The sequence below is a fragment of the Dysidea avara genome, chromosome 12 (assembly GCF_963678975.1).
Source record: "Dysidea avara chromosome 12, odDysAvar1.4, whole genome shotgun sequence".
Lineage (NCBI taxonomy): Eukaryota > Metazoa > Porifera > Demospongiae > Dictyoceratida > Dysideidae > Dysidea > Dysidea avara.
The window spans coordinates 5100466-5128277 of NC_089283.1; the positions used below are offsets into that span (position 1 = coordinate 5100466).

At 39.7% G+C, this 27812-nt stretch overlaps 2 protein-coding genes across 2 annotated transcripts in view; one reads left to right on the forward strand and one right to left on the reverse strand.

Moving 5' to 3' along the window:
* Positions 1-7905, forward strand: LOC136240026 (uncharacterized). The gene is made up of 7 exons (XM_066030825.1): positions 1-603; positions 708-819; positions 2552-2713; positions 3256-3355; positions 4071-4117; positions 4176-4232; positions 7761-7905. Exons 1-7 carry the CDS (start codon positions 423-425, stop codon positions 7807-7809), a joined length of 708 nt encoding a protein of 235 aa, XP_065886897.1. The 5' UTR covers positions 1-422; the 3' UTR covers positions 7810-7905.
* The window catches only part of LOC136240017 (phospholipid-transporting ATPase ABCA1-like), a 27088-nt gene continuing 7085 nt past the window's right edge, over positions 7810-27812 (reverse strand). Inside the window, exons 6-43 of the mRNA XM_066030815.1 lie at positions 22108-22239; positions 21853-21942; positions 21090-21191; positions 20898-20945; positions 19278-19428; positions 18967-19139; positions 18656-18769; positions 18110-18588; positions 17682-17858; positions 17198-17503; positions 16930-17068; positions 16638-16739; positions 16479-16581; positions 16170-16352; positions 16022-16110; positions 15420-15673; positions 14888-14968; positions 14476-14672; positions 14163-14366; positions 12972-13331; positions 12401-12544; positions 11354-12141; positions 11193-11304; positions 11076-11136; positions 10839-11013; positions 10532-10792; positions 10322-10436; positions 9915-10035; positions 9666-9831; positions 9557-9616; positions 9399-9505; positions 9206-9347; positions 9012-9146; positions 8733-8929; positions 8475-8577; positions 8290-8427; positions 8069-8233; positions 7810-8021 (exon numbers count right to left, since the gene is read on the reverse strand). Of these exons, the coding sequence (XP_065886887.1) occupies positions 7971-8021; positions 8069-8233; positions 8290-8427; positions 8475-8577; positions 8733-8929; positions 9012-9146; positions 9206-9347; positions 9399-9505; positions 9557-9616; positions 9666-9831; positions 9915-10035; positions 10322-10436; positions 10532-10792; positions 10839-11013; positions 11076-11136; positions 11193-11304; positions 11354-12141; positions 12401-12544; positions 12972-13331; positions 14163-14366; positions 14476-14672; positions 14888-14968; positions 15420-15673; positions 16022-16110; positions 16170-16352; positions 16479-16581; positions 16638-16739; positions 16930-17068; positions 17198-17503; positions 17682-17858; positions 18110-18588; positions 18656-18769; positions 18967-19139; positions 19278-19428; positions 20898-20945; positions 21090-21191; positions 21853-21942; positions 22108-22239 (6525 nt within the window). The 3' untranslated portion in view covers positions 7810-7970. The remainder of the gene's footprint in view (positions 8022-8068; positions 8234-8289; positions 8428-8474; positions 8578-8732; positions 8930-9011; positions 9147-9205; positions 9348-9398; positions 9506-9556; positions 9617-9665; positions 9832-9914; positions 10036-10321; positions 10437-10531; positions 10793-10838; positions 11014-11075; positions 11137-11192; positions 11305-11353; positions 12142-12400; positions 12545-12971; positions 13332-14162; positions 14367-14475; positions 14673-14887; positions 14969-15419; positions 15674-16021; positions 16111-16169; positions 16353-16478; positions 16582-16637; positions 16740-16929; positions 17069-17197; positions 17504-17681; positions 17859-18109; positions 18589-18655; positions 18770-18966; positions 19140-19277; positions 19429-20897; positions 20946-21089; positions 21192-21852; positions 21943-22107; positions 22240-27812) is intronic.

Here is a 27812-nt window from a genome sequence, read left to right on the forward strand (position 1 = left end):
AATCTCATTGGATCCATTGTGTACATACAGTTATTTATTGGAATTTACCATGTGTGTGTGTGTGTGTGTGTGATGTTTTAGTTTCTACACTTTTACCAGTTTGACAATAGTGCATAGATTGTGTGGCTTGGATATATAAGCAAGACCTTCAGCCACAGCCGTCATTTGCCTTGTGGCTAGCACAATAGTGCATCTCAGCACCATCATCATCCCCACCTTGTTCATAATATATCCTTGTGACACCAACAGCTATCTATGGAATGCATGTTTTCATCAAATCCAAAAACGGAAAAGAATACGGAAATGTGTTAGTGAAGTTCACGTGAGACAGTAAGGGTGTGGTACAATCCGCGAACTAGCAGCTCACGTAGGTAATCCTTCATCCTCTCACTTCCCCGTGTCGCTCGTAGCCAGGCCTAACTATGGCTCTGCCTGCTGAGAAGTTGGAAGCGCAGGAAACGATCGCGTACAGCAGCCACGAGTCCAGCGACTCGGCTACTGCGAACAATCAGCAAGAGTCCAGCGGTAACACTGGTACCTTTCTACCTCCCATCAAACAAGTGTCAGAGTATGTGCAGCTAGCCAAAGCTGGTGGCCACAAAGGTGAGTATGGAGTATGCAACTGGTGAGAAATAATAAATTAATTTTAATAACGAGGCATATCAGCTAGTGCATACATGTAGACTTACCTTGTACTAAATTTACAGATCTTATAGCACATCACCCATTTGTACAAGACGACCATGCTAAACCAGTTCCATACAGTAGAGTGGAGTGGTGGGACCACCCACCTGGTGTTGATGTAGTAGTTGGAAGGAGGTGAGTAGCTGGTGTGTGCGTATGTGTGTGTGTGTGTGTGAGTATGTAGTGTGTGCGTATGTGTGTGTGTGTGTGTGTGTGTGTGTGTGTGTGTATGTGTGAGTATGTAGTGTGTGTGTGTGTGTGCGTGTGCGTGCGTGTGTGTGTGTGTGTGAGCTAACTAGCTAACTATGTATCACCGAGTAAACAAGTGTGGCATATGTCATTGTTTAACACTAGAAAATAGGTACATGCATGAGGCTGTGCTTGTTACTGAATCAGTCATTACCATGCTCATGGATATACACCAACGTTGTAAGTGGACCAGGTCATCCAGATTGTCCAAGTCATTTGGGTCACATTTTGTCCAGGACAAGTGGCCACTTCACTGAATATCTGGGTCTGACCCGGATGATCACGTGTAACTATAAGCTCGATTGTATTGGTGGAAGTTGTTGACACTCAAGAAACTTACGTGGAACCACACCCACCATTCAGGAATATGCTTTGCTGTCTGTGTGGGATATGTAGAGCCACGCCCACTTATCAGAATTGTATCAGCTGTTCTCTGTAGGCATGCATGGCATCACCGGATCCATGTTGCTACTTGAAATGTTGGTAACTAACTTCTGGAAATTTCTTAATTGCTGTAGCTGTATATATACTCTACACCCACTTGATAATACGTACGTGGAGCCACACCCACTTGATAATACGTAGCTGCTCACATCTTGTAGACAATCCGTTTTATAGTGTAAAAAATGCAGGGCTAACTAATGGAACTTGGAACTTATGGACTTTTATTCTAGCTCTTGAGGCATGTAATTAAATCGGGTCACATGCGCCGGGGTCAGATCCAGGTCCCATCCAGATTACTATTTGGGTCAGTCGGTCACCCGGGTCAACATTACAACGCTAATATGTACCATATTATTTGAACGAAAAACCATCAATTAGATGTGGTGTGGCAGTGCTTTTTTTCATTAAATAGAAGAATTTGTTGCCTCTGGAGCAAGTGCTCGTGACTGTCAATTGATTTGCACTTCTCTGTCACATACACCACAATACATTTGTTCATGACATGTTAAAAATCACATGCTTATTAGAACATTTTCAGTATGCCTGTCCTCTATCTGCAGCAGCTATATTCCCATGTATTTCAAGAGTTATGAAGCTGTGCCTTTCGTTAAGGCTACCTAAACTTAATGAATAGTTTCTAATCCCTGCCAGCATCACCATTTTCCTTACCACATCAAGTTTGTACCATTGGTGGCTGAATGCAGCCATTGTCAAGGGGTTGGCACTGCTGTAATCTGATATTCTCCCTCAGTCAAAGTGGACAAATGCAAAAGTATCAGCTTAACAATAATGCACTTGACTCTTAACCAAATTCTTACATTGACGTTGTTCTAAAAGCATCAATCACTTTATGAACTGTGCTTGTCCTTAGAGGAACTACAAATTTCTAACTTTTGACTTTCACTCTGACCAAGGATGAAGATCAGAGTACAGGAGTGCAACTTTTAAGTGTAAAAAGCTAGGGAAGCCTATGAGAAAGTTACATTATCACTCATGCAAAGTATCTAATGTAAATAATTAGTAGAAAAAAATTGCAGACCTATGGCGCTAGTGGTGGATGAGGAACTCTGCACATGTGATCATGTAATCTTATGAAGGTAACACCAGGTACAAGCAAAATTTTACAGCTTGCCAACTTTTTTGGTCACTTGATAATGCTATCTATTCCCTGCAGCAAGCCTCGCTACTTCAGGAGGAGTCTTCCAGCAGTTATAGATGATGCTACACCAATTAGACTACCAAGAATTAAGCCACTGTCTCCTGAGGATAAATGGAATGAAGCTATCTGGAAACCAAACCCAGTGAAGACAACTCATCAAGATCGATTGCCATCAATGTTAGTAGTGTCGGGAGCTGAGGTGGGGGGGATATGAAATGGTAGAGAGACAAACAGTTGTGGGTTTGCTACATCATTGAAGTTTTTCTGTGGAATATCTAAATACGTTCAATAGTTTTGATTGGCCTATCTAATATATTCGTTATCCTTCAGCAACCCCATTTCATGAAACAATTGAAATACTCTAATAGAACAAGCAAAACTAACTATGCATATATAGACCATACCAGCCTGTGTAGCCAGTAGCCTTTAGGTTAAATTTTCTTGACTTTAATAAGAGAGGTGTGGGCTACATGCTTTCTCTCAGTTACAACTGGCCACTTGAGAGAGGTGGCCTATAAAGGTGACAATTTCTACTGTATATTTGAATGTCATAACCAAATTATACTTTGCAAAGTAAATATAACTTATGCTCATTGAACAAAATACAAATGCACACATGTACAGATATTGTGTAGTACATTTACAATCCAAAACTTGGTGTCCTTATATATAGCTTTTTTGTTGCATGATTATATCAGCACTATATTTTCACTGTACAGTGGTGAGGAATCAGTAGCTAACCTAATAGCACTGAAGTATCAGAAAGAATGGGTAGCAAGTAATGAACAGAGATGTAAACTGGCTAGTGATAAGAAAAAAGTAAGCAGTATTACTATTACACACACGCGCACACACACACACACACACACACACACACACACACACACACACACACACACACACACACACACACACACTACATACATACATACATACACACACGCACACTACACACACACACACACTACACACACACACACACACACACACACACACACATTACATACACACACACTACATACACACACACACACACTACATACACACACACACACACTACATACATACATACACACACACACACACACTACACACACACACACACACACTACACACACACACACACACACACACACACTACATACACACACACACACACACACTACATACACACACACACACACACACACACACTACATACACACACACACTACATACACACACACACACTACATACACACACACACACACACACACACTACACACACACACACACACACACACTACATACACACACACACACACACACACACACACACACACACACACACTACATACACACACACACACACACTACATACACACACACACTACATACACACACACACACTACATACACACACACACACACACACACACACACACACCCACACACTACACACACACACACACACACACACACACACACACACACACACACACACACACACACACTACATACACACACACAGATGTCATAGTTACTCACCTGTAGGCACAAAGACTACTAAAGAAGCAGAGACTACTAGAGCACACAAAAAGGTATAAACTGAACAACAATGATGTGTTTAGCTATTAGTGAACATTTTTTCTATTTCAGAAAGAATGACGATGCAACAAAATCTGTAGAAACAGAAAAACCATTTAAAATGAAGAGGTATAGACAGTACATGGTGACTATGGTCATTGTGCTAACTAGCTATTGCAGCCAACAATAAGTTTAGTTGAATGGTGTATACAGTGGAGAACCTCTCTTAAAGGACCGTCCTTATCAAGGACACTTTACATTAATTATTTTCCACAGTTTCTGAGATCCCTAAGTAAAGTACAACAATCTGATACCAGTAAAGTCCCAGTGTCCATTGTATGATGACATAGGTCAGGTATAATACTAATCCATGGCAACCATTCATGCTCACAAGACACAATTTAGTTCGGCAGAGAACAATACTCTTAAGTGGGGGCAAGTCATGTAGAGTGGCTGTCAGTTACAAAGTGTTTTAAAATCATTAACTGTACCTTACTGTACAAAGCACTCTAGCATTCGCACACTAGTATACTTAACACTGGGGGTCTGAGGTATCCCCCCCTCCCCCCACCGGAAATTTTTGAGATTGAATCTGAGAGCATTTTCAGTGGTACCATGTACTTGAATAGGATATACTCCAACCTCCTTTAAGATGGTAGATACATCAGTAAAAATGACAGATAAACTCATGCACTTGATTTAGATATATCTGTTAATGGAGACAGGTTGAATAAATGTGCACAATTTATATGTTTCCACTGAATATTCTATTAGAGTAGTTAGGTGACTGCTCTATTAGAGTATCTCGATCTCCGGCACTCCCAATGCTGATATTCGCTTAGTATTCCATTCTTACATAAGAGAAATCAAGGATAAAAATGAAGTACTAGCAACACTAGGCATTGGAAAAAGTGAGAGCAGGTCAGTGTGTGTGGGTGGGTGAATTTTATCCCTTTGCCAAAAATAAACAGTCATGTACACAGGAATTTACAAGCTCTGCATGAAATTGAATTTTATAGTCTACTTTTAGTTGTTATCACAGTAAACCCAGTGCTGTAAACCTATCCATAGGGCAATAGTTGTCTTAAACTGTGTCCTATTTTTATAAGAGTAGTTACCTGACTGCTCAACTAGAGTATCTCAATAGCTTTTAATGAATGGGAAGTTAAATAGCTATAATGGATGTTGGTTAAATGCAACTGCTTGCATATTGAAGTATCTTGGAAGGTTTACACAAATTTCATAATGCTTCATGCTCGCGGGCGCAACTGCACGATATATTATACCAGAATTGGTTCCATAGATAGGAGCCCTCTACTATCTGAGGAACCATTTCTCATGATTCTAGTAGTCCAAAGATAGAGTTAAGGTTTGTTACCTATTAAGTATAGGTTATTGCACAAATCCAGGTATCTGCGTTATTATGACACAATAATCAACAAGGGACCGTGAATTTGTGCATTAACTGATTTAGACTATGGTTCATGCAGCTCTGGTCACGGCGGCTTCCTGATCAAATTAGTGCTGAAATAACTCACTTCTAGATAAATATGATCATCTTTATGATCTAAATACGATCATCTTTATGATCCAGTGATGCTTTCTTTACACTCTAGCAATAATTTCTGATGGCTGTTGTGACTGGAATCCAACAAGTTTTGTCACGGGTATCTAACCAGTTTAGATACTGACCCACGGGTATCTATTGGCTTTTAAATACCTCATTAACGACTAAACTTCAAAGCATACTATTCGTGACATAAGGTAAGTGCGCCTAGTTCCGAACAGTTCTTAACTCCGGACACTTCAAATATTTAACGTCATATCTCAAGAACTAGACACAGCATTACTTGAAATTTTAGGAGATTTATGTTTCATATAATTACGATGATGCTATGATCCTAAAATCAGCATAAATATCCCACTAGTTTTTCCAAACGAGGTGATTATTTATTTGCCATGTGTAGCAAAATTATCAAAAAATTCTTCAACAATCGCTGCTTATTTCCAAACTCAAAGAGCCATCTGGCTGATTTTACAGAGGAAAATCTGTTACTTACCACTTTATCAAGTTTTGTTTGCTAACAATCAGTCAAACACTTACTATGAACGATTTTGTAAGAGCCAGTCTCATTGAAGCTTCATGAATAATGTTGAAGAAATATCCATTGATTTGAAATACCCATGCATAACTCAACAATGCAAGGTACTATGACTCAAAATCAAGTATGAGGTAGTCAATGCAAGTTTAACTTGGCAGTGTTTAAAATTCAATATGAACTTTGGAAGTGCTGTTTCTGGCATGGTGAACAAGTGTCTGGAGTTAGGAGCATGCGCGAAATTTACACATAGTTGAATTTTGGAGTATAACTCCTCAACGGATGGAGATATTTTGATGAAATTTTCAGGACTGATGCTCCATAGGATAGGCTTTATATGATATTTTAAGGTTAAAGTATTTCACTTGCATGGCAGAGATAGAACATCAAAATAAAATTTTAAAAAACAGTGGTGCACTTACCTTAGTCTAAATCCAGTTAGGATTTCGGTTCAGCCATATTCTTTAATCTATATTTATATTATCTTGCATTTAAGTACGTCTAAGATTCAGGGTATTTTTTTTTTGAATGGAGTCAACATGTGTAGCAATAACGTAGCTGCTGAGTTAAATGTAAAAAAGGCCTCCACCAAACCCTCATAACCCACCTATGTAGATCTGCCATATCGCCACAAGAAATAGCTTGTTGATACATATCCTTGTGTATTTGTATTGTACCTAAAGGTGTTAGAAAACAAGGTGAAGTATAATAATGAGAATTATGACCCACCAAACAACCTAAATAGAGTCTAATCTAATAGAAATATCCAGCTCTGACAAAATTTTGACTTTAAAAATTGAAAAGCATAATGAGCATAATTGGGCTCGAGTTTGAGCACTACTCAAAAATATAGTGTGATCTCTAATTCTCTATGTAGTAGGCAACATGCTCACAAAAATGAGACAAATTGTATTGTGCACTTTGTAATGAAAGTATGAAACTTTCTGTAGCCCCTAAGGTCTAATACACCTCTCGTATTTCATGTCATCGGGTTTACTGTGTGGTACTGTGTGGAAGGTTCCATCATGAAGTGCACAATTTTTCTGCTGTGCTGCTCTACTATTGGACCAGCTGATTTTGATGAAATTTTACTATTGTAGTTTCAAAATCAGTAGAGGCCTTTGTAGAGAGGTTAAATGTAGCAATGTCCTCTATAGTCTATATGAAGGACCCTATAAGGGACTTATGTACAGTGAATCAAGCAATCAAGACATCCGCAAATGTGACAATCAAGCACCTTTGAAAACTAATTACTTTTAGCTACACAAGACTTGTATAGTTAATGATCAAGAATCAAGGCTTTTTATAGGTGAAATCAAGTAATCAAAGCAAATTTGATGATCAAAATATATTCGGTCCTGGCTGGTCACAAGTGTATCAAATGGTATATGTAGTGTGAAAGAGACTACTTGTTCCCTGTGATAGGCTATTTCAAGGATGGCAAAGCTTTACTTAGTGTGGCTTTATTCCAACCATGATAATTGTGAGATTAAAATAGTAGTATTGTAACTTTTAGTCATGGTGTAACACATATTAACCACACAATGTCTCCCTTTAGGTTTGAAAACATTTCTTCTAAGGTCCACACATACTATGAAGGAACATAATTCACAAAATTACATTGTAATTATAAATAAGTGGCATTCAGTACAACATTCATAACAAATTGTATAATTTATTTATTACTTACCACATGCAAAATATGTAATTTATCAATTTTTAAAGCGCTATCTGTATAGAACTGTGTTTATATAAATATAGGATTTTTTTAGAGAATTAGTTCTGTTTCATTAGTGTTTCCAGGACTGAAATGAACAACCTATCAAAACACAACATAATAAATTGTATTGTGATTGATTCACATACTGTATGGTCGTCTGTGATTACGATTGGTGAAGTCTGTGGCGTATTCTCTGCGACGATATCTGGTAGCTGTGACATTTCAATTCCAGTCAGAGAGATGTTTGACTGTGACCCAGCAGTGCTCAATACAAACTGATCGCACTGTTTGTTAGCAAAGTGTATAAACACCTAAACAATTTTACAGCATATATGACTGTAGAGGGTACTATTTCATTAGTTCTCACATCATCTAGGGTGGTTTGACTGACAGAATATCCTTCAATATCTAATGACTCCTTTATTGCTTCTAACTGTCTAAACACATTAGCCAACTTAACAGCTGATGATGGTATTTGGTACACCATTGTATTGAAGTGTTCCTCCTGTGTGTAGAGTATATGTGATTGTATTAGTGAATAGACTAGCTTACACTGAGACTGGCTTCAGGGAAGTTTTGTCTCATAAATTCTTTCATTGCGTCGTTGGCACTCATCTCTTTCATCCTCAACTTAATTCTATAACCATCTCCAAACCTGTACAACACCACATCACTAACATATGTACTGTACTACTGTAAAGGTTTTCCCTGTTGAATGTTCCCCATATTGTGCAGTATGTGTCACTGCTCTATTAGAGACTTTAGATTTAATCTTAAATACGTGTCTGTATCCCATATAAAACAGCGTACCTTTGTTTGAGATGTTGTGGAGATCCTAAGCACTGGAATGTCCCATTCACCATGATGCCTACTCTGCTGCACAGAGCCTCACACTCTGCCATACTGTGTGTAGTCAACACCACTGACTGACCAGCGTTCACTATACTCTGAATGACACTCCATAAGAAACGACGTGCCTTAGGGTCTAACCCAGCTGTTGGCTCATCCTAGGAAGACAGCCACAAATGTATCACCACAATTTGGAACACAGGAGATGTATACTGCTACCACAGGGGTATATACACTTACCAGAAAAACTACTGGAGGTCTTGCAAGAAGAGCTATTGCAGTTGATAATTTTCTACGGTTACCTCCAGAATATGCCGACACGGGTTTATCAGCGTGTTCCTTTAACTGTAACTTTACCAGTGCCATCTCAACTACCTGAAACAGCAGCACAGACATGCTATGTGTAGGACAAGGGGCACACTGCATGTACACACCTTCTCAAGCTCCTTCCTGGGTATTCCCCTTAATCTACAGTACAAAACTAGATGTTGTCTGCCAGTTAGTGGCTCTATTAGTGCATCAAACTGAGGACAGTAGCCAATTGTCTGACGAACTGAATTCATATCTGACCGAATGCTATATAATACATAGAATTCATCAAACTCTTGTGTAATGTAGTGTTGCTACCTGTAGGAATTAACATAAGCATCTCCACTGGACACTCGAGTGTCTCCAGTGAGCATACGAAATGTGGATGTCTTTCCAGCACCATTAACTCCCAGCAATCCAAAGCACTAAAGTATTATGTGATATTATCAGTCTACAAGTTCCTTCTGTATATTTACCTCGCCCTTATGGACACCAACACATAATCTATTGACAGCAATTCTTTGCTTCCGAATTTGCTGTGAAGAAGAAATAAAAATACTTTGTTCACATTAAAATACAACATACTTTACAGCTAAACATTCCTCCCTCATTTGAGTGGAATATTTTCGTGAGATCTTTAAGAGTGAGAACATCATTCTCAACACCTTCATCTTCTATCACTCTCCTCCTTTCTTCCTGTACATCAATGTCCTCTGTCTCTGACTGCATTGCTGGAGGACTGGACATTTTCCTAGACAGAAGAAAGGTCACGTTTACTCATAGCACCTTTACAAGTGTACACATATCAACTGATACCATTTATACACAACTAACTTGTAGAATCTTGGTTTAATGTATTCTATAAAGAATACACCCAGCCAACCAACTACAGCATATATCCACAAGGCCACTATGAAGCGTCGTACTTCTTCAAGAGGAGATGGCGTAATCTCTCCTATAGAACATATACACAATACCTTTGTTATGGAAGTATTTTATGGGATAAGCTGCTGTAGAAATAGCTTACAAAGGCACTATAGGATGTGCTGTATTTCTTATAGCAAACATCAAAAAAGTTCCCATTCTGCTGGCATTTTGTTTCATTGCAAATTGCAAGAGGTGTCAAACAGCAGTGGAATGGCATCAAAATGGCAGTGAAATTCCATGCAACACAATGCAATGGAAACTTTTTTGATGCCTACTGTATAAATGTGGTTCTTTGTATACACCCTATAGTTTACCAGTAACGGCTGTAATGGCCTGTATGATGACTCTGTCCAGACTGAAGTACAACATGCCCCGACCAATACAGTATCCAGGACTGGGGAGGATTAGTAGTGTGTATGTCACTGTGTTCTGATGGAACAAAATGATAACAGTCACAACCAAACAAACTGGCATGTGCACACACACACTACACATAATATGCAATACATTACACCTTTTCTTACCGTCCCAGTAATGTAAAAGACGATGAAATCAACAATTAACATAGCAAAGCCGAGGAAGAAGTTGATACAGAACAACACCACATATGCAGTGGTGGGAGACTTGAACAGAAATGACATCAAGTATATCCAAGGTGCTGTACCAATCCCATACGAGATCAACAGTAATGTAAACACTGGTAAAACATCAGGACTTGAAAAGTTAGCATCACTGAATGCTTTAAAAAGTGCAATAATGATTGCACTGAAGATGACAAAGATGCCCTGTAACAATACTATTGATGTTAAGTACACTAGTAGGCTTACTCACCATATCCCAGATGAAGGTAGTTAGCCAGTAAATCAGCTTGTTTAGGCCACACACTAACTGAAGATGTTTCACCTTGTCTGATTTCTCTTCAATAATAACCAGTGCAAAACTGGCCGTGAGGAAACTCAAAGCAAACATGCATGCCATCGGATTAACCATAAAACTAGCTCTCTCCCTAGATAGCGACAAATGCACACATCAAGCAACACGTCCAATTTATTTATGTGGGTAACTTACAGTGCATAACGTAATTTTTGTATCCATGTTGTTTTGAATGGATGTGAAGTGGTTACCACACCTATCACACAAGGGAACACATACAATGATAACAGTATTACTCTACAGTAAACTCACCATATTGGGAGTGGTTGGTGAAGTTTTTGGGAAGGTGAGCCCTCAGTATAGCATTGTTTAGAGAATTGAGATAAATGGGCATTGAATGGAATCCTTTATAAGTGTGCCAAGCCTATGGAAAAAAAAATACAGTTATGGAAGCTCCAACAAATGTTTCATACCTTGGCAAATTTTCTTACAGCAAGAACTGGGAGTTGGCTGAGTGGGTCATTTGAAGGATCATCGTAAAACTTATCCACCTCAGCTGGAACATACACTCTTTCTTCACCAAAGTGGACACCTCCGTATCGCTGCTCAGCATACTGCAGTCTTGACCACTGGACATAAACATCAGCAATGTCATCATTGTAGGGTGAGTTACGACTGCCATAGCGTAGGTCCTGTAGTTTTGTCGTCTTGGTATTACTCAAAGTGACACAGTAAGGACGTAACGGGTATGGCCTAGATGGTCGTATATTGCACACATCTTGGTCAAGCGCCACACGACAGTCACATGACACGTTAACATCAGGTTCACCATCACTACAAGAAAAGTTGTAAGATGTAGTCAAATTGAGCAAAGAATAAGTGTAGGCTGAACTGTTGCATATTCTGTGGGAGTCAGTCTGGGGACCAAACCCACACTGCCGAAAAATGGGATCATAGAATGGCTCCGTGTAGGCATGACTGTTTCCACTGACAATAGCATAGTTCTCTTTACTAGAACTAAAGAAGGAATCTGGGTTGAACTCTAGTGGAGGAGGGTCTGATACTCTTGTTAGAGACCATGATATGAAGAGACACGTGACGACGACGGTCAGTGGGAATAAGTTCTGTACAATGAACATGAAGTATCTTTTGGTGGCATACTGCAAGCGTTTGATAAGGAGAGCATAAAATTGTAGTAACAACAACTTGTAACCAGTGAGCCTGTTACTGGACTGTACACCAAGTAGATCATCATATGAGGCTGTGAAGAAACAATGTCTATAGTTAACATACTGTACACAAATGAACATACAGGACTGTATTGTACAAAGGACAGTTTTTCACCGTTTCATGGTGTTTAATAAATCCGTGAAAATTCAGAGGTTAAACTGAATCTTTTCGGCCATCCTTAAAAGTTGAACAAAACAATTTTGTCCCTTGAAATCCTTATGGCACACACGCACATGTACACACACACACGTACATGTCTCATGACATACAGTATATACACACAGACTTACAGTCTCCAATAAGTAAGGCCTCATCCTCAGTAGAGAACACATCATTGTTACCAACACCGGATAGCTCATTATCAGAGCCGAGGGCACCCATTGAGGAGAGGGAAGACTTTGCTGAGATTGGATCATTACCAGCAGCAGATGATACTAAACAAGTAGGAGAGAGTGGCTGAGTCATTGACTGAATATGTACATTTGGCTATCTCTTAATAGACTACAGACCATACACACACGCACACAAAAAAAAGCAAAGCCATCAGGTGCTGTACTAGCACAGTCATGGACCAGCACTGGGACACCTGTGCACTATGCAGGTGCTATGAGTCAGTGCAGGCAAATCCTCCTGGGACAGAATTAGTAACCCGCAGGAGGCTGTGCCATGTCTTACAGGTGAAGGTGTGGGAACCCAATGTCCCAGCTGGACTATGCGAGACATGGACAGTTGACATTTGCTTCCCCAGTTGACACCAGGTACCCACTGAGGTTAAGGCTAGGTGAACTGCTTCCTCAGTTGACACCAGGAGGTCCCCATTGGAGCAATACACACACACACACACACAAAATAGCTGCTCACCATCAGTAATCACATCCCCTCGCTCCTCATTAAGAGACACAAACACTTGTTCCATACTACAAGCAGAAAGTCCATAGCTAGTCATCCCGAGAGCAGTAAGGTTATAATCCAATTGATCAAACAGTCGTGCCAGCAAGTGAGGCTGATTGAGTGGTACAAGATAACGTAAGTCTGGTCCCCTCTCATCTAGAAATTGTATTCCCGGCATGTAGAGCTTCATGAACCTAGTTATCTGCTCCTGGTGACTGCTGCCAGTAATCCCACTGATAGGCATCTCTAGCACAAAGTCCTCCGGCTCTGGAGTACCACTCTCATTCATCTTATCTCGTGACTCACTCTCTGAGTGAACATCAACCGTAACTGAATGAAGAAAAAATATGATCAGGCATATCATATGTATCACCACTGTATCAGTACACACACTTTTTTACAAAATTACAAATGAAACCCCCAAAAGTGGAGATGTTTTTACGATCAACTACAATGTATACTGTAAATACACTACTTATTTTTATTAGTGTTCACACATTTAGACCCCCAAAATCAGGACACCATGACAATCCAGACACTGTCCATGGTCCCATTTGTAGTACAATTTACGCCTTAAGGACTCTTCTCTAATATGGACACGGTCCATGATCTCATCAACCCCAGACGTGATGTAGTGTACACACAATCAGACCAGTACACCTCAGGCACTTTAACTAAAGTGAATGGTACTGTATCACTGTGCACATGTACAGGTAATCAATTACAGCAACATCTGGAGGGGAACATTAAAGCTTGCTCAAACTACGTAGTAAGAATAAAGCGAAGTGCATATTTCCAACATGTTATGCTATGATACTATTAGTGATGTCATGATATGAAATTTTAACATCACAATAATCATAATATCATGGGACTTGTATCACGATATATTAAACGAATTGAATATATGCTAATGTTTTCACAGGACAAGTTATATTCAGTCAATTTATAACAATGATGTGACAAAGTTGATACTTGTTTTTTACGCAACACCACATGTTGCCAGAAAAATAAATGATTTTCCACCAAATGATTTGTGTATTTTATATCACGATATATATAGCATTTTCTCTATCACGATTATCATGAAATGTTTCTATCACGATTATCGCGATATATAATATATCATGGTATCACTAAATACTATGGTGGAATACGTACCCCTGTGCTGTTGACTGTGTCTTCGATGAAGATGGAGTGGTGAAGAGCTCCGGGCCAGTGTTAAGATGTGTCCTTTACCAAATCTCTGCTTCAGATAGAAGAAGGAGCCACATGTTATCAGCTCTCCCTTCGATATGATGGCTATCCGATCACCAAGGATTTCAGCTTCGTCCATGTGATGTGTGGAGAGCATAATAGTACGACCTGATGTATAATATTATACTATTACAATCAGATTTATACTTATCAACCAAAATATTAAAATTACAATACAAATACAGATGCATAGTTGAATTACAGTATTAATATATACCATCTTTCTGTGTTGATAAGAAATCCCAAATTTGTCTCCTAGCAAATGGGTCAACCCCAGACGTGGGTTCATCAAGGATAATGGTACGAGATCCACCAACAAATGCCAACAAGATGGACAGCTTTCGCTTCATGCCACCTGATAAGTGTTTAGCACGCATCTTCCTGAACGCCATGAGATTAACCTTCCGGAGCCACCTAAAACATAAAACGCACCAAGACTACAACTACACTGTAGTATAACTCTAGTATTCTGGACACTTGGGGCCTTGCTACAGTTAGTGAGGTGTCCTGATTTCAGGGGTCTAAATGACAAATGGGACCACATACAAGTGTCCTGATTATCAAGGTGTCCACATTTCAGATAGTACTTCTTGATGAGTTCCATTGTAGTGACTGTACACAAATCTTACCCTGGTATGTCAATTTTTGCTTCCTGGTAAGTCAATCCCTTCAGCAGACCAAAGAATAACAGATGCTCTTCAACTGTTAAACTAACGAACAAAGAAATTAACAAAACTTCCTACAAAACACACACACACACCCACGCACACACACACACGCACAACCTTCAGCTGCCGTGCAGCTATGGTCACACCTACCCAGTAAACCAGCACTGGGACACCTATGTGCTCTTCAGGTGCTATGAGTCAGCACAAGTAAATCCTCCTGGGGCAGAACTGATAACCCGCAGGAAGCACCCAAAATCCCAGCTGGACCTTCTTTTGATATTTAAGGACAGTTGGCATTTGCTTCCCCAGTTAACACTAGTTGGCACCAGGTTACCAGATCCCCATTTAAACAGCTGGGTAGACCAGAGCAATGTAAGTGAAGTTTCTTGCTAAAGGAGTCAACAGCAGCTAGGCACAACCTTTCGATTACATTACCAGGAGCCGCTTGGCTATGCTGCACACACACATGCACGCACACAAACACACTACATACTTCTCAAACAACACATTGTGCTGTGGACACAGGCCAAGTGACTCTCTCACATCATCCATGTTCCTTCGAATGTCATGATCATAAATGTAAGCAGTGCCACCAGTTGGCTCATACAAGCCAGTTAGGACAGACATGACGGTGGTCTTTCCAGCACCATTGTGTCCCAGTAATGCTGTGATCTGACTCTCAAAGAAGTTCAGCGTTAAGCCCTTTACAGCTGGATTACGCTTTTTCCAAGGCAAAGTTGGATAGCACTGGAAAGAAAGAGATAAACACTGTAGCTTATACTTATGGATATAATTAAAATAGTCATTTTCGAAAGTGCAAAACAAAATCTGTACAAATAAGTGCTACTGCCTCAGCCTTACAGTAACATGCAGGGATTTTTCTAGAAAATAAATTCGGGGGGGGGGGCAGAACTTAAATTAGGCTCAATCACCCCCATCATTAGGCTTAACAATTAGGCAGAGTTCAGGGGGGCAAAATCATTTTCAGTGCAAAATGCCCCCTTTGCCCCCCCCCCTAGAAAAATCCCTGATATGTATGAAGAGATTGACAGCTGGACAAGTGTGTTATCAACTGTGCAGCAACTGATGCCATACCTTAACTAGATTATCGATGGCAATGCCCAGTGGAAGATGGGTAGGGTCTTTCTCACATCTCTCACTCATAGCACTACCAGTATTCCCATCTGAAATGAACCATCACAATAACAAGTTGTGTAATATGTGATTTGGAAGGACTACACACCAGTGCTCTCTGAGAAATCTGCACTGCTGACTTCGGAGAGACCATCTTCGTTGTTTTGTGCTTTAAGCAGAGAATAAGAGGTGGGATTTCTTGAGAACAATGTGGGCCATGAGGATGCTCTCTGACCAAACCAGTAGGTTGGTTGGATAAAGAAATAAAATGGTCGACTGACACCATATTTGCCTGCATGAAAATGCCATACACACAATATACACTGTATCAACTATGTACTAGACAGACAAAATGGAGACACAGTATGATGCGTGCGCACGCCCACACACACACACACACACACACACACACACACACCTGGAAACACTTCTTCAATGTACCAAGTCAACAACCAATAGATGACAGAGTCCACAGATATCATAATCAATACCCAAGTGAAACTGAATGCGTCATCATTCAGCTACCAGAATAACATGCACTGTACAAGTGGGTGTGGCTAGATGGAGTGTGGCTCACCGGAGATATATTCATGTTACTAAACTGTATCCCTTCTCCCTTGAGCTCATACTGAGCTATGTAGTCTGCACCCAAACCAAATGCATTGGGAGACAGCAGTGTCTGGATGGGAACAGCAGGTAAACAGTACACATGTCAATATAACATATCACAATACACACGTACAGTGTTGAAATTGACTGTAAAAAAGACTTGTTTCTTGTTCATTGTGAGTCAGTACAATAAGCAGTTTGTGAGTGTGTATACCTGTTCCATAGCCCAACTCTACACATTTTATTTTCTTATGACTTACTGTGAGCAAGACATACTGGAATCCAAGGGAGCTCTGCCGAGAGACTATGGTGATTGTTGCAAACTGTATGAGGTAGTAGGAGAGACCAGCTAGACAAGCTGCTACGTTGGCATTAGTGAAGAAGACACTAACAAGAAATCTACACGAGAAAAACAACACGAATGTGTAAAATGCTACGTAAGGTTCATGTATAGTCTCCTTGACTATGTACTTTTACACACATGCACATACACACATATACATACAAACATACATACACACACTTTACCCATAAAATATCAAAGACACAGCATACAGCTCCAAGTAGATATAAATGAGTAATAGATTTGATTTAGGATAGAGACCACCATATTTCAACATGGGTGCCATAAACAGAATGGAGAAGGAGATAACAATCAACTGAGTGATGAACCATGCTGTCCAGTGGACTGCATTACTCAGTCCCATCATCTTCATGAACTCCTTCAGTCGTAACTGTTTCTCTTTCACAATAAAGTGAACATTCATAGCAATGGAGAACAGCCAAGCTAGTGTCATCACCATAGGCATCATCAACTCTAGTGCTATCATGTAGCTGTGAGAGAATGAGATGTAACTTTACCCAGTAACATGTTTGCTTGTGTGTGCGTATATGCGCGTGTGTGCGTGCATGCTTGTGTGTGCTAGTACCCGTGTGTTAGTGTACATGTACATGTACCTGCACACACACACGCACACACTATACACTATTCTACACACACATATAGGCTCACTAATCCAGATCATAACAAGGATAAGACATCTCATTGATGTAAGCTCCAGGGGAAACCACAGTCTTATTAAGTATCTCCTGTAGTGTAGCCCTCTCCATCATATCTTGCAGGTAGATGAACCAGAAATACAAGTACACCTTTTTCCAGTCAAGATCTTCAGGACCAGGTACCCACACTCTGAATAAGAATACACACAATACATGAATACATCTGAGGACCACCTAGTATATGGAATATGATCTCTGAAGTTACAACAATTAACTTAAGGTGCCCACCCTAATAGAATGCTCTGCTACACCCAGATTCTACATGAGTATAGCTCCTGACTACCCTGATAGAACATATAAACACTCTTCAGGTTCTACTGTGTATATATACACACAAGGGCTGAAATATAGTACATACATATTTGTATAATTCCCACTAACTTCTGCCTCATTCTGGAGGTATCATGGACAAACGTTCGGTTGAGTCTCAGCCTTATCCTAACTTTTGGAGGTACAATGGTAATATTCTCATCCTTCAGACTATCAAATATAACACCGCCATACACAAATGATATGTTATGCTTTTGCCGTTCAGCGTAATCCATGGAGAGATGTTGCATTGTGTCCTCGTTTTCTGTTGGATGAAAAATGTCCCAGTCAAAAACTTTTATGAAAGTTAACACATTTGAGCCACCATCAATAACCTCCCCTAGTCTGTCCCAAATGTTGTCCGCAGCTTTAGGATCAAGCAGATCATAGAATGTTCTTAAAGCTGAGATAGTTGTGTTTGGCTGGTTTTTTATGACCAGAGATGGGACAAATAGTCCAGTACAATTGATAGGGGTTGTACTGTTGTCTGTCGTCATGTTGTAAACATCATCTCCAGAACTCAAGTTAGCAACAACCAAACAAAACAACCTCTGAACATCCACAAATACAAAGACAATAAATATGCAGTCTATTTTCAAATGACCATAACTTCTTTACCTCTCTCAGTCGTGGTCCATATTCTGTTAGAGACTGGTTGAGAGATCTGGAGCAGTTGATCAGTTGTTCTGTTACAGCACGTATTGTATCCACTGCTGCAAATGTACGGTTGGCCTGTATCATAACAAACAGCAGTAAAACATAATGAATTTATAAGAGGGCATGTAAGCAAAAAATTAGAATATGCATGCATATACCCTCACCTATCACATGTTCACACTTTTCAAATATACAAATACATAGTTGGTCACACAAATACATACATCATGAATGCATGGGTCTATACTTAAGTGCTTAAATGCAAGACACACCCTTTTTATGATTCTCCAAGCCAGAGCATTATTTGGAGTGAAGAGTATCTTGGGTCGGATGGTCTCATTATTAGCTATTAGTTCGTTCAGTACTACACTTAGTTGATCAGCTGCTGGTAACTCGTTTCCATCATCTGTTGTCTCCTCGTACTTCTTGCTTGACTTTGCTGGAGCTACACGTAAATGCCAACATAACTACCTGTACACTAGCATACACAAAATGCAGGTAGGCATACACACACACACACACAGGCACGCAAATGCTACACACCACACTGATCTTCGTACACTCAAAATCAACATTCACTTACGCAGAGCCTGCCTCAGTATCTTGTAAGCAGCTCCTAACAGTTCAACAGGGATTTCCCCATCACGTGCATTTCCACAGAAGAAGTTAGAATTAGAGTTGATCCCTCCAGTCAGTGCTAGCACTTGGTTGATGACATTAGCCAGTTGTGTTAGCTACAACACACCACACAGAGTATGTAGTTTGTGTGATATCAGGTACACCAATTGATAAATGTGACCGTCTCAGTGAAAACTTGTCTAGTTCGCACAAGCATGCAAAATGAAATATAAAGAAATAACAATAATTGGTGAAATTACGCATGTTACAAAGAAAAATTTACACAAGGTTTAATCGAGCCATTACTCAGAAAAGGAAGTCTTAAACCTATACACCATCTTATTCACCTACTCATGGAGAGTTTGAAAATCTTCGTTTCATTTCTGTAGCCCCAATGGTTTGCGTATCACGTGCATTTGTTTACAACGTGGTGGACGTAAACAAAATTGTCGCTGTTTCTTTAACAAAACCAACTTCATACCCCTATACGCAAATGACTGCAGGGCTAAAACTATACCTTGGTTGATCTAGCTGCCAATCCATGGTGAACATCGTAAGCCAAATTCCAACTTTGTAGACTACCCCCCCCCCCCCGTACGGAGGGAAACTTTGGAGGGGGAAAATTTTGGCAAATCAAGCAAAATATCACTGTTGGCGAAATAAAATTTGGCAAATTGTTAGCAAAGCGCATGCCTTATTTAATTAATTAGATTACTGTGTCTGGCCCTGAAGCGAGAACTGGCAGAATGCCACGCCTCTCAGCGGTGCCTGGAGTCAGCTACCAACTAAAAGGTAATACTATATAGACAGTAGATCTACACCCTCTGGAATAGTGAATATCATACTTAATATGGTAGGACTTGCTTGTCACGCCCGTTTCGAGGTGAAGTTTGAGGATACCACGTGTACAGTAACTAGCTACCTAGTGAGGTAGTCGAGGCAGGCTTGGCTTAATGCCTGGCCCACTATCCCTTGGTTGAGTAGAAAATTGATTAGTTTGAGACTTGGTTTGCTATTTTCTTTGCTACCAAAATATTTGGATGGGGAAAATTTGGCAAATTCATGGTCATTCGCCAAATTCATCAAATTTTAACAGCACCAAAGTTTCCCTCCTTACAGTAATCCAAACGGAAGTTATGGCTGCAAATGTAAGCACCTGTAGTTTATTTTAGTATAGTCACTATACAAATTGATTTCCTTGTTCTTCCTAGTTTCTAGTGCTGTAATTCTAAAACTACTCACCATAACTGACTGAAACTTTGGTGAACCATTCCTTGGACAATGCAGATAATGCTGAGAAAAAATTCGGAGGTAGTGTGAACTAGACGGGTTTTTGCTGAGATGGTCACAAATCATTCCTAGGATCCAACCCATGCATTTTATACTAAGCTCTACACAACTTCAATAGAACACAATACTCTAATTGAACAGTCACCATTGCCAGGTATATTATCTTCTTTAAAACACAAACGTCTGTACATACCCTTTAGGTTAGTAGAAGCCAAATAACCTCAGAGCTAACATGAAGCCATTCTGATTATCACACAACTACTGACAATCACTACACACAGAAAGTCTATTGTACCTGATTGTAGACATCAAATGCATTGCCTTGACCAGTGATCTCATCCGTCTATAGCAGAACAAGATGAATAAGATTCGTGAAGCTTACACACAGACTGCTTATGGGTAGTGTTAATGTGAATATAAGAACATGTACACATACATACACACCCAACATATACACTGCAATATACATACCCATCAATACACTCACCACAGTATTAATAGCAGTCATATTGACTACAGTGGACAGTTCATCAGATAATGCAGCAAAGTCCTCAGGGTCAGCTTTACAGGTAGCATTCACCACACTGGCCTGGAAAACAGAACAAAAAAATCTTTACATTTTCTGACAGTGTAGTAAATCTACAACATCTCAAACGATGCAGCAAATACACAAAAACAAATGGAATACTTTTTGTATGCTATAATACATAACAGACCTTCATTTTGAAAATGACTCAAGAGGGGGGCAAAATAAGATTTTATGAGAGTAGGGAGGGGAGGGGGGGGCAACAATATATTTCAGACTTTCATTAAACTTTGTTAAAATTTAAAGGGAGTGGCAAATTTGTCAAGGGGAACTAAATGAAGCCCTGCATAATATCCAAGCCACCTGTCTTATTCAATGAGGATGATGTTATGACGATACTTCACAGGGATAGCTATTATATGAGACATACGAGTGGCTAGTAATAATGTTCACCCTTCAATGAAGGCATATCACTCCAACTGAGACCATGTGATCACTACCAGACAAGGCTTTTAATACAAGGCAATGGTTGAAACAGTTTCTGTAAGATCAATCCTTTGTGACTAACTAAACAACACACTGGTGCAAAACATGGAATGGGACAAACTTCAGGTTAAGGTTTTAAAGCCAAGCCAACATCAAAACTAAACTTTGCTATTGAAGTGTCAGCCTGTGAGTCCTTGTGCTACACACATAGAGAGGAAGAACAGGGTTGGTACTATACCGTTGAGTATCCAGGAATATCCAGGATCTGATCCAACACATTGGGTTGGCACAGGATAGTCCTTAGAACTATTGGGTTGAGAATGACATCCTGAGGACAATAAGTACAACAATGACAACAATACACCAACAATAAACTGCATTAATATGTAATACATTCAAAACCAGTTTCAAACATGCACAACTACTTGTGTTAATATTCTAAGTTGTACAGCTTGTAGCATACAAACATACATGTACAAAATGTACATCTCACCAATGGTATCAGGTCACCAATATTTGTGATGTTGGGGAGCAGGTCTGGTGGTACTACGGCTTGTCTGAGCACACGTGATCCTGGTAGGTCAAACAATGGTTGAGTGTTCAACCCTGTGAGCCAGTCAGTAGCCTAGCAAAGTAGTAGATATGAAATAGGTAGTATATGTGCAATGTTTGCATGTGTACTGTAAGTGCATCAGGCATGGGGCAAAGTACATGTGAAAGTACTTAAGTAAAGTACAAGTACTTTGACATTTGTTGAAGTACAAGTACAAGACATTGTTTTAAGGGTGCTAACGTCTTTTTGAAGCCACACAAATGTTGTTGTTTTTACCTTTGATACAGGAAAAAAGGAAGCTACAGGAATCTAATCTACCACTTCGAAGATTTACCTAACTTTCTACTATACAGAGACCAAAGTATAAGATTGTACTTTGTTTCATTCACACACTATAGTACCTGAAAGTTAACCCATACATTTTTTATTCCGAGATACTGGCTGCTTGCACAGGTATCAAATTCACTGTGAAGATTCTTCAATAAACTTGTGGAAACTTAGCGCATGGATTTGTCTTTGCAATTCTTCTTTCCTGAGTTATAAAACAAAGAGCGAGTGCCTGCGAGCGAACTTCGACTTCCGGGCCTTGTAACTTCATGCTGGATCACAACAATTATAATTCCATGCGCTAGAAGTTTGCAAATTTATCTCTGATGGTCCACCAAAAGTTTGGTAGAGATCCGACTATCGTGTATTCCAGAATACCGCCTTTTACAATGCAGTGTAGAACATGCGCACGCCGACCAGTTATTACAACAAATTCCAATAAACCACAAATGCCAACTTTATCAAACAACAAGTTATAAATGAAGTTCCGAACAAAAGAAAAGCTCTTGTTCTTTTTCTTTACACACTGGGGCACCTTCCTGTTGCTTGTGGAGTCGCCAAGCCTGCTCTTCGATAGGTAACGCCTCGTAACGCACAGTCAGTGTCTTGTAATGGGTGATAAATACAGCTGGAACATCGTCTCTACCTAAGAACAGGTGTACAATTGAAGGGCTCCGGTCAAAAATGGTGATTAAACGCCTTTCTGCCAAAACCTAGAAAACTATATCAGAGTATTCACCATAGCCTAAAGTTTAGGAAAATACAACTATCTTTAGTAAAACTTCGACCTATATGAGAATAAGGATGCTTAAAACGCAACCATTAAAAAACCTTACCATAAAGTTTAGGTGACCCTATAACGCTACTTTTGGGTACAGTACGAGTACCAGTAGATATGCGGGTAGATAGCAACTACTAGAATTATTTTAGTGTGCGTGTAACCATAACTTCGTTACTAAAAATTATGCGCGCTTATTTTAGGTTGCGCGCACAGAATGGCGGCTTGCAAGGAAGCATCAAAAGCAGTAGAAAAGACCTCGGAACCATTCAGTTTACTATATTTACCAACGAAGGAAAGTGATTTAGTGGAGGAGGTTGAGGTGCCTATGGAAAGTGAAGATCAGCAATCTACTGAGGCAACGACAAGGACAACGAAGACTTCGAGGAAACGAAAGCGTGATCCGCTGAACTGGAAAGTGAAGCACGTAAGGAAACTAGGTCCACGAAAGAATGCGCCATTAGTTGAGTTGACACCTAGAGTAAAATTCTGCAAGAAAAACTGTTTACAGGATTTTAGTGTGTCACACATGACCAAGTTAAGGAATGATTTTCAAGCTCTATCTTATGGCAAGCAAAATATATACTTAAATGGTTTGCTTCACCGTCGTGTGACAGTAAAAACAAGCGGCCATCCAAGGAAGGATAATCCTTCAGGAAAGCGAATTGGAAGGCCACCAGCTGAGCAAAGCTCTTTTTAGTTTCTGCTATACTTTACTGAACGACACGGGCAGTAATGCTCGTGTTTGCCAGAAAGCATTCTGCCTTGTTTATGGTTTTGGCCCTAAAAGGTTGCAGGTGCTGCGGAAAAAGATAGAGAAAGGCGGGATAGAATTAGATGAACGTGGCAAGCATGACAATCATCCTGCAGTTGATAGTGAACTAAAGGAGTTGATACGAGATCACATTAAGTTTCTACCTACGAGACAAAGCCATTATTCTAGGAAAGATAATCCACAACGGGTTTATCTTTCCCCTGATCTTTCAATAGCCAGGTTGTACCACCAATTTTTGGAAAAGCATGATCCTGAGTATATCAAGCTCCAAGAAGAACACAAGAAGTTTGTAATAGCTCATAAGCCAACTCAAAAATTGAGAAAGCCTCTTGTTTCAGAGCATTTATATCATGACATTTTTGTAAATGAATTTAGTATCCACTTTGGTTATCCAAGAACAGATACATGTAGTACTTGTGATGGTTTGATGGTACAAGCTGAAACAGCCCCAGAGTCAGAAAAGCAATCAATCCTAGAAGCACTACAAGCACATCAAAAGTTGGCTGAGGAAGGTTACCACGCCTTTCGTCATGATAGACAACTTAGCATAGAAACTTGGGACAAGTGTTAAGTAGCATGCACAGTTCAGCTTCATGTATGCGTTCATTTATATTGATTGTTAAAAGATTTCATGAATGTTGATACAAATTCTATAAGAAATTTAAAAAACCTGTTAGCAAATTAATTATAAGGAACAACAAATCATTAGAGAAGTTAAACTTGATGTTATGTTCATCCTGTATCTTCATCATCTGAAGTGGGGTCATCTTTGCTTTGTGGCAATTCAGCATAGAAAGATCGGTACTCACAAGGAACATACTGTTGAACCAGTTTCTGAAGGTCTTCTGCTTTAGCCTTTTTGATGGGGATAGGATATTGCGAGTACAGGAGAGGGGGAGACTCATCTAGTTCTAGCCGATTATTCTTCTTAAAATAGTACACCACACGTGGGGTTTCTCTAACATCATAGGTACAACGTACCCAAACTTTTCAAGGATGGTCAACCATTACTAATTCATTATTAATCAGCTTTTCATCTTTTCCAAAATTAAACCAAACCACCCTTTGGAAATCCAAACTTTTCTTATCTTCATCTTTACTTCTCTCTGTGTATATTTTCCCAAGATATTGACGAAAGTCACAAAAGAATGACTGTTTCATTTCGACAACTTGAATATGGCTACTAGCATTACCAACATGTTCATACCATTGTTGTGGTATATAGACAGCTTCTACTTTGGATGCATGGCGTTCTATCACACCAAATGCCTGGTCAGTCAAGCCATAAGTGTGGCCAGGAATCAAAAATTTGTAATCTATTCTGGAGTATGCTTTGTGTCGGATCATCTCTTGAAAGAACCACATCACATAGTTATTCTTATTTTGACCAGGGCAATTGTCAGCCCACCAAATACTCCACTTTACACCTGTACGACCCAAGGATGTGTGGAAAATGAATCTAAAAAGGCAAGAAATCACATTGTTGCAGCCCCTCCTAGCTAGCAGTTCATGCCACATGAAGGCTGCAGTAATCTTGGTGGATGCAGAATAGATTCCAAATAAGTAGGTCCAAAGCAATCGCAAGTAAAATTGTTTACCAACAGATAGCTTTGGAGTGGGTAAATTTTGTTGGAAATCGAAATGGAATACATCTACAGCATCCTTACTATTGAACTCAGGCAGACCTTTCTTGCATCCTGGGCACTGCCAAACACAATCAGACGTACTTAACTCTTCATACTCTTTTTCAGATAGGTTTAGGCAGCTTTTATGAAACCACAACATACAATCGACTTCACACTGGATGGCTTCATCGTCGGGCTGAACCTCTCGAGCACATACACCACACGGGTAATCCATAGGTACTTCGTTCTGAAATGGGATGCATGGTGGCAAACTGACGAAGTAGCTAAGTATAACATGGTTTTGTGCTAAGAAACATAAAAGAAACCTCGGGGACAACTAATTACACATAAAGGACTAAAAACGAAGGAGGTATGGCTGGAAAAGGACATTTCTTACAAAGACGCCCAACGAAGGAGGTATGGCTGGAAAAGGACATTTCTTACAAAGACGCCCTTGTTGACCGGAGCTTTAAAGGTAGTCCGTATTGTACAGCCATTTTTTAAACTCCGTTTTCTCGAAATATACTGAAAGCGTTTAAGCGCCCTTTTTGACCGGAGCCCTTCAATTACAAATATAACTTACCAGCATACACTATCACTCGAGAAAGCACAGGAAGAACGTGTGTTGACTACAAATCAGCTTGCGTTTGCACGTGTCTTCAAAACCAGCACTTACTTTCAGGCTAATTCACTCTATTGTCACTTTTGGGCACCCAGACGATCATTTTCGTGATGGTTTTCAAACGAAACAGCCTGTTTCTTGGCCAATTTCTTTGGCGCAAAACACGGCTGCCTGACACGGATACTTTGAGTATGCGTAATATTGCCAATTATGATGTAACAGCCACATGTGGTTATGTGGTTTGTCCCTTGAATGGCTTCAAAAACCCGCTATCACCCTTAAGAGAAATACTTAAGTAAAGTACAAGTACTTTTGAAAGTATTTAAGTACAAGTGCAGATTATGTTTACAGTGTTCACGATTGCATTTATGTAGTTTTGGTTGCACCTAATAAAATTGTGAAAATCTGCCATCTGTAAGGCAAACTCTTTCAGGAGTAATACCTCTCCAGCAATGCTAAAGAGTCTCTCAACAGAGACAAAGAAAGATGGTACTCCTAGGATGTTTTTGCCAACCTTGAAAGCAGAGGATATTTCTTTTGGTTATCTAATTTGCTGGATTTTGGGCCATTGTTACTACATCAGTTTCAATGTATTCATCCACCTGCTTAGTGAGTGTACTTCGTTGTTGTCGACTTTCTGTTCAGGACATAATCTTTCTTCTTAGCTGCTATAGCTGCCTGCTTCTAAATGAACAACTAAATCTTTCAGGCCAAAAGCAGTACAACTGTATCTTAGATCAACAGAGAAATGAATCAGAAGATGGGAAACCTTTTAAATCCTGTTTATAGAGCAAATGCAGCAATTGTGACTTCAACAAAAAGCTGACCATGTCAATCCAGGAATATATCATCCTTGAGCCAAATTCAGCCAATATATATACCTACAACTTATTTCACTTGGACATATGTAAATGGCTTAATTGTACTTCATGTACTTCAAAGTACTTATAAGTACTCTGAAGTACTTTAAGTACTTTAAGTACATTACTTAGGACTTAGATATAGTTACATGAAAATAACAAGGAGAAAACATCCTGACCACCTGGTAGACTCCTGTAAGTGTTTGAGCGTAAATCGGATGGCTGCAGGTTCGAGGCTACCTAGGTCCAGTTATGGATTTTTTTTCTCCTTTCTCCAACTTTTCAAACACACCTTAAGTAGCTAAAGTCTTTGAGCAGGCTGTAGGACCAGGTGTCCTACAGACCTTCAGCACTTGTGCTGTAAAGCATTAATAAATAAATAAATAAATAATAAATAAATAAAGAAAAGTATTTAAGTATAAGTACAAGTACTCAAGAAGTTGTACTTAAGTGTCCTTAAGTACAAGTACCAAAGTACTTCACCCCATGCCTGGGGTCCATGTTGCCAACTTCCTTATGGTGACCATAGTAACACAAGGAGAATAGCAGTACCCTTGTCCCCTTGACTATATGGCGGAGACCAGGCAGGATCAAGGTTCCCCTCAACAACAAGGCTCGCAAGCCTTGCATACACATCACTTACAGACAACGAAGTCAG